The 11,280-nt window shown below is 43.9% G+C and overlaps 1 protein-coding gene across 2 annotated transcripts in view; it reads right to left on the bottom strand.

Moving 5' to 3' along the window:
* Window positions 1-415: 415 nt before the first annotated feature.
* Window positions 416-11,280, bottom strand: part of tprg1 (tumor protein p63 regulated 1) — a 98,256-nt gene continuing 87,391 nt past the window's right edge. For both annotated transcript variants that reach the window (XM_059650897.1, XM_048542413.1), the window contains exons 4-5: window positions 4,990-5,143; window positions 416-1,168 (exon numbers count right to left, since the gene is read on the bottom strand). In XM_059650897.1, the coding sequence (XP_059506880.1) occupies window positions 974-1,168; window positions 4,990-5,143 (349 nt within the window). In that variant the 3' untranslated portion in view covers window positions 416-973. The remainder of the gene's footprint in view (window positions 1,169-4,989; window positions 5,144-11,280) is intronic.

The following is an 11,280-nucleotide window of genomic DNA, read 5'->3' as shown; positions in this document are numbered from 1 at the left end:
CAATTCTCACTTGTCTCACTACACACGGACAGCGGGGGACACAAATTCAACTGGGACAACACATCCATAATTACACAAGCCAAACAGAGACACGCCAGGGAAATCCTGGAGGCCTGGTATTCCAACCGGGACTCCGTCAGCAAACACATTGAATTAGACCCTGTGTACAAACCATTGAGAAACAGAACCGGAAGTAATACCAACCACCCCAGCAAACCGAAGCATATAATAACAAGCGGGACACAACACCGATGCTTCACCAGAGGCATACTGATGATGTTACCTAGCTGGATGATGAAACATTTTCAGCTAAAACCACCAGCTCGGCGAGCATGTCTACAACCTCTTGTTGTATTCTGAGTTGAAAGGTGCGGAGTGTTAGATCTCAGCCTGTGACAAACTGAAGCACACAAACAACTGTGGATTTCTTTATTAAATTATTGTTGAGAGTAACATTTATTAGTCAATGTTAACAACAATATACAAATAACACAGAAAGCCTGCTTGATGATTTCATATAATGGTCAGGGCATGAATGATTGCTGTAACAAAACAAAATCCTTGAGAGACCCAGGCAGCGTTTCAGAGAATCATACAAAATCTGTACCATATAATAGTGCATTGTTTAACAATATCTTTTTGTAACTATCTTGTTATTATAATGCTAATATATCCAGGGATAACAAATTTTATAACGCGTTACTACTTTCAGCCAGTGCAGGCAATGTCTAGTATTCTCGGTCTGCACTTGTTTGTAGAATTGTGTCATTTGACAGGTTCAGTACTCATTTTATCCTTTAAACTCAATATGTTTGGTGGTTGTTTCAAAATGGACCATGATATCAGTAGGGTTAGGGACTGATACGTGATTTGCAAAGTCTCAACAAGTTTAAATAAAGAGAAATCAATCACGAGAGAGCAAAAGAAAGATTTTTGGTTTAAGGAGACACAACAGGCCAGAAATACAGCCATGTTAGAAGCCCACTGAGCCCCGAGCCAGTGAATAGCCCAACCTGTTCTGATTGCTGATGATAGACATCACCCCAACATAGGAATCAATGGTGATTGAATGATTCAGTATTAGCGCTCCATTCGCCCTGCCAGGAACTGGATCCAGTTGGTAGGCTTTTTGGACAGCCTGAGACAGCTGTATTTTGAAATTTTCGAGCTGTAAAGAAGTAGATTGGGAGATTGAATCATTGCAAAGGTACATATACAAAATTCCACTAAGACTAGATATATATGGTACAGTAGTCTGGTGATGAGGTTGTTTCTAATGAAAAATCATTGAGCTGACATGTTAACTCTGCTTCTCCCTCCACAGCTGCTGCCAGACCTGCTGAGTATTTCCAAACTCTGTTTTATTATATTAATGGTTCTATTACTGGATAGTGAATTGTGTGGTCTGGACTAACCATCCACAGGTATAAGTTCAAATCCTACCACAGTAACTGTGAAACTGCTATTAAATAAATCACCTGCATTCTTGTAAAAATCCTTGCGCTTCAACTATGTTATTAAGGACGAAATCTGCTGGCCTTACGTGGCCTGGTTTACATGCATCTCCAGGGCCATCAATTTGGTGACCCAGCTAAGCACTCAGTTGTGCCAAAAGTACTAAAATTTCAATGGTTCATAAAGATGACTCATTATTACCCTTTCAAGGGCATTTAAGGATAGACAGTAAATGTTGCTTCATTAAGGGCCTCCCACATCCACTGGATGAAAGAAAATACTCGACCACCGAGCCGTTGAACCAGAACACTTATTGGCAAAGTGCTACTGTTCACCAAAGATGCCATTTGTACAAGGTTTTACCAAGTACTAAGACTGAACACCAGGCTGTATTATGAAAAGCCAGTCTGACAGCAGACGTCACCAGTCAACATACTCACTATGTGTTTCAATCAATAGACAGAGAAGTTGACAATGTCTAGTCCACTAGCATCTCCAAGCAGGGAAATCTCAGTCAAGATGCATTGGAAAAATCCCCTCTTTACTGAATTTAAAGGAACTCTCACCTTAGCAGCCAACCAACTCAGATTCAGCCTGCCCTAGACCCATGTTATTTAATCCCATTCCCAATTCAGTCACTTTGCATTCTGCTCAACTCAAATTAAAAGTGTACAATCACCAGCCAGAGTTTGGCAAACACAAGACAAACAACTAGAACTAGAGTGAAGTGCTCATAATGTGTACATGACACACGCATCTTCTTCATTCCAAACAAACAAACCTAATTTTTTGCCAGTAATAATTTACTTGCAAAGAAACGCCCTTTGTGAATTGAAGGAGGTTTTGATCAAGTTACTGACCGAACATCAACATTATGAAACACTTGGCGTTTTTCCCACTTAATGACAGATTTGATTGTTTACTCTCACTGAAGCTACAAGGCCAGCAGCAAAGACTATCCTTACTCTAGAGGAGTGTCACACTGAGGGAGTGCTGTACTGTCGGAGAGTCAGTACTGAGGGAGTGCTGTACTGTCGGAGAGTCAGTACTGAGGGAGCGCTACACTGTTGGAGGGTCAGTACTGAGCGAGTGTTGCATTGTCAGAGGGTCAGTACTGAGGGAGTGCTACAGTGTCAGAGGGTCAGCACTGAGGGAGTGCAGCACTGTCAGAGGGTCAGCACTGAGGGAGTGCGGCACTGTCGGAAAGGTCAGTACTGAGGGAGTGCAGCACTGTCAGAGGGTCAGCACTGAGGGAGTGCGGCACTGTCGGAAAGGTCAGTACTGAGGGAGTGCAGCACTGTCAGAGGGTCAGCACTGAGGGAGTGCGGCACTGTCGGAAAGGTCAGTACTGAGGGAGTGCAGCACTGTCAGAGGGTCAGCACTGAGGGAGTGCGGCACTGTCGGAAAGGTCAGTACTGAGGGAGTGCAGCACTGTCAGAGGGTCAGCACTGAGGGAGTGCAGCACTGTTGGAGGGTCAGCACTGAGCAAGTGCTGCATTGTCAGAGGGTCAGTACTGAGGGAGTGCTGCACTGTCAGAGGGTCAGTACTGACGGAGTGCTACAGTGTCAGAGGGTCAGTACTGAGTGAGTGCAGCACTGTCAAAGTGGTCAATACTGAGGAAGTGCTGCACTGACAGGGTTGACGTACTGAGGGAGTGTCACATTGTTGGAGGGTCAGTATTGAGGGAGTGCTGTGCTGTCAGAGGGTCAGTACTGAGGGAGTGCTGTGCTGTCAGAGGGTCAGTACTGAGGGAGTGCTGTGTTGTCAGAGGGTCAGTACTGAAGGAGTGCTACAGTATCGGAGGGGGTCAAAATTTAGGGAGTGCCACACTGTCGGAGGGTCAGTATTGAGGGATTGCTGCAGTATCAGGGTGTCAGTATTGAGGAAGTGCTGCACTATCAGGGTCACAGTACTGAGGGAGTGCTGCACTGTCAAAGGGGTCAGTACTGAGGGAGCGCCGCATTGTCAGAGAGTCAGTACTGAGGGAGTGCTGCACTGTCAGAGAGTCAGTACTGAGGGAGAGTTACACTGTCAGAGGGTCAGTACTGAGGAAGTGCTGCACAGCTGGAGGATCAGTACTGAGGGAGTGCTATACTGTCCAAGGGTCAGTACTGAGTGAGTGCTGTTGTGTCAGGGTGTCAATATTGAGGAAGTGCTATATTGTCAAAAGATGGCACATAAACCAGCTAGCACCTGAAAGGGGTAACTAACATTATGAGAGAAGCTCCACTCATCAGGATATAAGAACACATTAAAATGAAATGTATATCCCAATCCTCAGGGGCGTGGCTATCTATTAGCTGCTTTCTAAATTGGCAGAGCAGGCTACTTAGTTACCTCTGGGGAACTTAAGGATGGGCAATGAACGTCAGCAACACCCACATCCCAAGAGTGAAAAAGAAGAAAGAAGCCTGTGTTACCAGCTGCAGGCTGAGGTTCTTCTGTAATTATTGCTGAGATGTGAGGGGTCTGCAGCACCAACTGAGGGAGGGCCAGATTCACAATTTGGGGAAAGAGGGTGAATTAAGAATTACTTTCAGCAGATCTGTCTGATGTTAAGGTGTGACCGTGTTTAATTGGAACCGATTCACATACACAGAGTTCGTTGTTGAAGCACCAATGGCCTGGGGCATTGCCTGAACTGAAGGAAAGTGCGCCAGTTCTTTTCATGTTGTGAGAACTAAATCCGGTTCAGTGACTCTACGCCAAAAAAGACATTAGGCAGAGATTAAGCACCATCATTTCATTAAAGTTCATCTGCCTGAGGGAAATGTTTAAATTGTGGGAACCGACAGTGACTAACAGGTAAAGAATTGGTATCAAGGTTTGGCTGTTATTGAGGTGACAGTTTTCAAAGCCTATTGTTGGTCAATTGTGTTAGAAACAGCACAATTCAAGTTGAGGAAATAACTCTTATTTGGTATATGGATAAGATCAAAATAACAGAGAGGTTAACAGTGAGGAGAACTGCAAAAGATGGGCGGAGATCACATGGAGAGCAACAGACCAGTGAAAGAGACTTTCTGGGAGAAAAATGAGGTGATATATTTGAAATAAGGAGAGGATATTCACTAAATAGCCAGTTTAAAAGGACATGAGATTTTAAAAGTAAAAGGATTAAGACAGAGAAGAGGCAAAATGAAGGTGGTTAGTTTTTAAGAAGTGAGAAATCGGACACCCTGAGGATATAGCAACACAGGCATAGAGAGAAAGAGAGGCTAATCCTACGCACACACACCTTCTGAACATCTAACCAGGTCACAAAGTAACCAGGAGCAGACTGAGATGTTGAGTTGATGACAAGTGACTGTGAATACACCCTAAGCTGTTGTGCTTACTATCATAACTGCCAGTGTACGTACTCATTCCAACAGCCAGCGAACACACTCTATATGGCCTTGGGCTCTTTGCAGATATTGATTGGCCCAAGTTACTCACTGACAGTCTTAAGAATGAGACAAAACACCTTCAAGCTCAAGGGACTGAATGGCCTACTCTTACGACTACATTACTATTTCCAAATCCACTGTTACCTGACAAAGGCTGGTGAATCTCTCAGTGGCATTGATGGCTGGATGCTCAGTAAAGGTAGTATATGGAATGTCAGCACTCCAAGGGTTCCAACGGGACAGGAAGGAAGCCTCTCGCAGCTTATCCCAGTGAATCCGCAGTCCCTTACCATCTCTTCTGCAGAAACAAACAACATTGCAGGAAATGAGCCAGCCATCAATGAATGATTCCATTACTGCAGTGAGCACTCTTAGGATTTCAGCTAATGTCATTACCATACAATTCAGATCCTCGACTGAAATCAGGCCACTTTGTGAAACTCTACATTCTGTCCGCAAAAGTCATCCTGAGCTTCCAGACGCCTACCACTTCGCTACGCCATCGGTTCCTATGCAAACATTTCTGTCTCAGGCCTGCTGGAGTGACCTAGTGAGGCTGAATGCAAGTTGGAGGAACACCACCTCATCTTCTGCTTGGGGACCTTGCAGCCTTCAGGACTCAATATCGCATTCAATAATTTTAGAGCCTGAACACCTCTTTCATCTTGTTACAAAGGTAGCGGGGGTGGGATTCTCCTCAAAGGTTTGGTTAAGATTTGATGGGCCAAATGGCCTCATTCTGCACTATAGGGATTCTATGATTCTATGTCTTTTACCCACACCCACACTGTCACAACCTGGGCTGCTTTCAGTACAGCCAACCCATTTTCACCACTGATAGTCCCATTATCATCTAAATATTTCTTCTTCCCTGGCTCACCATCAACAATTCCTTTGTCTGCCTTACTCGCCCTCTCCCACTCTGGGTTCCATCTCCACCTATCAGCTCTCTCCTTTTCTCTCCCTCCCTCGTGATGCTATCTGTTCTGAATGATTGAGGACTCAAGACGTTAACCCTTTTTCTCTCTCTCCACAGATGCTGCCACACCTCTTGAATTTGTCCAGCAATTTCTGTTTTTGTTTTGGATTTCTAGCATCCAGTAGTTCTTTATTTTATTATACTTTGCTTTCTTTTGGTTTTAATGAAACGGTCTTTCACTTAAATGTAAACATGCAGATTTGGTTTAACAATAAAATAGAAGCTTACTCAGCAAAAGAAATGAAGATACATTCAATAGACAAACCGGTTTACATATAATGTGCCTTCAGAAATTTTAAAACACATGAAAGAAATATAAACTCACAATATTCCATTACAGATGCCCTTGTACAGAACTCACAGCAGGGAAGAATCTCTTTCTCTAATGCCAAAATAGGTTTATTTTAACTATGACTTCAACTCCCAGTCTAGAAAACCTGATAGCCTTTATGTGGAGCTCTCATGTACCTGAGTTCATATGTGCTCAAATTGAACAAACCTTGTCAGGATTTTATCCAAACATCTGGGACTTTTGCTAAACTCCTCGCTCAAAGGTAATCTAGTTTAACTATCTTCTTGCCTTCACAGGCGCACTGTTTTATTCATCATCATCCTAGTGTGGGACAGGGCAGGCAGGTGCCAGTGGAAAGGTGGGGGAGTGGGCAGGCAGGTGCCAGTTGAGAGGTGTGTGGGAGTGGGCAGGCAGGTGCCAGTGGAGAGGTGTGTGGGAGTGGGCAGGGATACTGCCACACATGATTTCCAAGGTGCAAGTGCCACCTTCATACCAATGACAGGCTAAAGCAGAAGTTGCTGCTCATTCCTGATCTCAGTATTGGCTTCTTCTCACAAGTTTTGCTGAGGTTTTGCTTCTTCGGTGATGACAGAGGAGTTTTTCAGACTTGATAATTTAATGCAACTGCTGATTGCACAATGAAATATCAAACTTTCAGTCTCTTTTGCGAAATCTCTATCTGCTACTCCACTGTCTGAGCTCTGGCTCTATGCCTGGTAATGCCCAAGTGTTCCTAGTGTATCTTTTCCGATACATAATCCCAAAGGGAAACTGAAACAACGAGACTTTTGTCAAAAAACTAGTAAATCATCCCTAGTTGTACAATGCTGGTGCTCAAATGAAAGTGTTCTCAGATACTCATTGAGGTTTTGGTCTGGCCATCCTTCAGCACCATACCGGTCAATAGTAATGCAGACTTGATCACTGCTTTGTTCTGATCAAATTCGGTTGAGCTTCTTTTGGTTTCCTGGCCGCTGTTCCTTTTTGGCTGTTTTTTTTATGTAGGCAATCCCAGCAGATTCTTACTTCTTAATGGGTTCTACCTTGAGTCAAGGAAATCTTCTACAATTTGCTCCTTGACTAATTGCTTGACAACAGTTTGGTTCTGGAGCAGTTGTTCTCTGGGAGATGGTCAAATACTTTGTGCTTTCCTCAGGATATCAAAGCAAAGGACAGGCGTGCAGACTGAGCAGTTAATGAATTGCAAACCATGTGCAAATTTTCAACCCTCTTCTGCTCCTTATGTTACAGAATAACATGCTGCATTCCCGTGGACTTGACAGTTATTCCACCTACATCACACAATTTTACCTCTGTGCTGTAGTATCTGCTTCTTCAGCTACAGTGACTAGTCTGATCAGCTAACGATCTCAGTGATTGTATCAAGCTCAAATTTAACAAGTTATCGAGTGACACAAACAAATTTTACTAAACCTGCATTGTTGCGATTTTGCTGATTAGATTAGATTCCCTACAGTGTGGAAACAGGTCCTTCAGCCCAACAAGTACACACCGCCACTTGGAGCATCCCACCCAGACCCATCCCCCTATAACCCACACACCCCTAAACACTACGGGCAATTTAGCATGGCCGATCCACCTAGCCTGCACATCTTTGGACTGTGGGAGGAAACCAATGCAGACACGGGGAGAATGTGTAAACTCTACACACAGTCACCCGAGGCTGGAATCGAACCCAGGTCCCGGGAGCTGGGAGGTTGCAATGCTAGCCACTCCGCCACCATGCCTGAGATGTTTTTCTAAGGGGGATTACTCCACCATATTGAGCTTTTTGTGTGCGTAAGCAGCTTCTCTGCAGCTTTGTAATTGTGTGCAACTTTTGCACTGAGTATTTGATTTTGAGGCAAGTCTGTATCATAGGAACTGTTGCATCCATGAAGTCCAATTTTGTGTTTAGCATGGCCCGCCTCTGACCATAAATCTACTAGAAATTATATGTTTTTAAACATCTCTCCTCAATGATAAATTTCATTTCTTTAAATTCTTGTCTAGTTTTAAATCTGTATTGTTATTTTGGAGTCAGCACAGATAGAGCAGCTCCCTCTGAGAACTCCAGTAAAACTCATTGTCTCCATCTGCAGGCTTAGTGTGACATCAGTAGAATGGATGGAGCCAAAGTAGCAAAAACATTAACCCCTTCTGAACCACAAGACCAAAAGTTGTAGGAGCAGAAATAGGTCATTCACCAATTGAGTCTGTTCCGGTATTCATTGTGAATTTAGGAGACATGGTTAGGAAGTCTGTGGATGACACCAAAATTGGTGCTATAGTTGACAGTGGAGAAGGTTATTTAAGATTACAAAGGGATCTTGAGCAATTGGGGTAATGGGCTGAGGAGTGGCAGATAGAGTTAAATTTGGATAAATGGAAGGTAATACATTTTGGTAGAACAAACAAGGGCAGACTTATACAGTTAATGCTAGAGCCGTGGGTAGTGCTGTCAAACAGAGAGAACTGGGAGTCCAGGGTGCACAGTTCTTTGAAAGTCGCATCACAGATAGGCAAGATGGTTAAGAAGGCATTAGCATCCTTGCCTTTATTGCACAAATCATTGAGTAAAGGACTTTGGACCTCATGTTGAGGTTGCACAGGATGTTGGTGAGACCATTTTTGGAGTACTATGTACAGTTCTGGTTGCTCTGCTGTCGGAAGGATATTATTAAATTCGACAGAGTTCAGAAAAGATTTACCAGGATGTTGCCAAGAATGGAGGGTTTGAGATATAAAGAGAGGTCGGATAGGCTAGGACTTCTTTTACTAGACCCTAGGAAGTTGAGGGGTGACTTTGTAGAGGTTTATAAAATCACGAGGGGCATAGATAAGATGAATAGCAAAGGTCTTTTGCCTCGGGTGGCAGAGTTCAAAACTAGGGGACATATTTCTAAGGTGAGAGGAGAAAGATTTAAAACGGACCTGAGGGGCAATTTTTTCACAAAAGGGTGATTCATATGTGCAATGAACTGTCAGAGGGAGTGGAAGAGGCAGGTACAGTTACAACATTTTAAAAGACATTTGGGTTGGCACATGAATAGGACAGGTTTTGAGGGATATGGGTCAAACCCAGATAAATTATACTAGTTTACCTTGGGAAACATTTGGGCCGAAGGGTCTGTTTCTGCGTTGTATGACTCCATGACACATGGGATGATGGTGATCGAATAATCCTCAACTTACCTTTCCTCCCTTTAGCTGCTTTCCTTTCCGATTAAAAATCTGTCTCTCCACACAATGAATATACGTAATGACCCAGTCTTGGTAGCCCTCTGTGGTAAAGAATTCCTAAGATTCACTACCCTCTGAGAGAAGAAATTCCACTAGATCTCTGTCTGAAATGAGCGACTCTTCCCTCTGAGATTACTGTATACAATAAGCTGATTGTTGAAACTGTTTTCTGCTGGTTTAAGATAGACAGAGTTGAAAATGCAGTGACAGAGCTTTTGGGAGTGAAATTCAGAAGCATTTCTACACACAAGGGAAGTAACCTGCAGCTCTCCCTGGGGTTTGTGTAGGGGTGATGGTTTGAGGAAGGGGTTGAAGTGGTATTCAAAGATGGGGTGAAGGGACTGACTGAGAGTCTGAATGGCAATGAGAGAGGAATGAGACGGCATTGAAGGAGAGAGTGAAAGGGATTGAGAGAGGGAGGGAGTGAATGGGATTGATGGAGGTGCCGAGATGGGAATGGGTGGGGGGGGTGGTGGTGGTGGTGAGGTGAGATTACTGGGCCTAATAATCTTTGGATAGGTCTGAATTCAGCTGGGAATTTGGTTCAGTATCAGCGAGCCCCTCAGAAGACAGCAGCAATATGCCCACCTCATTGATAAAATCACCAAAAAATCTGGACCTAATCGACAGTTCCCATTATAAATTTCAGCCAAGAATTCTGCTGCTCTATTGGCTGTCTGTCTGAGTGAAGTGCAGCAATCATTAAGAGATGTTTCTAACTCCAGGGTACACCTGCTTCCTAATTCAACATCTCTACAATCGTTTACAAAACCCTGTATTATCATTTAGCAGAAATGAGCGACAAAACCAACTCAAGGAGAGTGCGGGGGATGGAATCAGTCTCAACACGCTGCTAAAGTATGTTGCTTTCACCTGGGCTCACTGGCTTGAGCTCTGGATTAATCACTGACTGGAAATGATTCATATAGAGCCTCAATAAACTGTCTGATTGATTCCTTATGTGGTATCTATGGAGACAGGGAGCAAAGATAGTGGAGTAGGACTTCATTTATTGTTTGTGTAAAGGTTATGAGAATCGTTGGCTAAAGCCATCATTTGTTGCCCATCCCTAATTCTGCCAGAAAAGATGGCTTTGGGCTTCCTTCTTTCTTTGTCACTGCAAATAGGTGTAATTTGTGGCCAAATTTAAAGGGATTGTTTATGTATCATTTTTGTGAGTCTAACTTGTCTACTTTCCCTATATTTATTTTGTCCCAGAGCTGCTGGATGATTGATTCAATTTTACAGCTTCTGCAAATGGACATTGCTGGCTCCTCACCCTCATTTCGTCCCAGTCTGCCCTCGGTCAATGTGTCAATGTAACCTTACTTATCAAGTGAGAGATGTCCAGTGGATGGTAGGGGAGAGTTAGAACTGAGGCTGAAGTGAGGGTGGGGAGGGGATCAGGAAGAGCAAAGAGGTGGAATGGTGGTCCAGTCAGCAATGTGAACAGGTGGGGAGAGAAGGTAGTGTAAGGAGAGCAAGATGAAAAAGGGCGGGAGTTACGGGGTTGGGGAAGTGAGTCAGCAGGAAGAGGAGGGGAGTGAGAGAGAATGTGAATCTATTGGGGAATGTGGAGGTGGAGAAAGGGAGGAGAATTGAGGGAATGGGGAAGAAAGTGCATCTGTTGCGAGGCTGAGAGGGAGAAGGTTTTGGGGTGGGAAGAAAGAGGGAGGTGAGGGTACAGAAGAGTGAGAGTTGCTCCTGTCTCGGCTTGTTTTCTTGAATGGTCCCAGCATTGATAACAATGAAAGTTATATGGTTTCATTGGTTTCACTGACACCTACATATGAACAATGACATAAGAAGAGGAAATAGTACAGTTTACCAGCTGTGACTTCTCCTAACACAGGTCCCTCCTAATTTCTTAGGAGGTAGGCTGCAATGACACTGCAGTCCAAAGCAAACAGAATGAGTGAGG

Source organism: Stegostoma tigrinum, chromosome 14 (genome assembly GCF_030684315.1).
Source record: "Stegostoma tigrinum isolate sSteTig4 chromosome 14, sSteTig4.hap1, whole genome shotgun sequence".
In the NCBI taxonomy this organism is placed as follows: Eukaryota; Metazoa; Chordata; class Chondrichthyes; order Orectolobiformes; family Stegostomatidae; genus Stegostoma; species Stegostoma tigrinum.
This window is presented reverse-complemented; position numbering and strand designations above follow the sequence as displayed.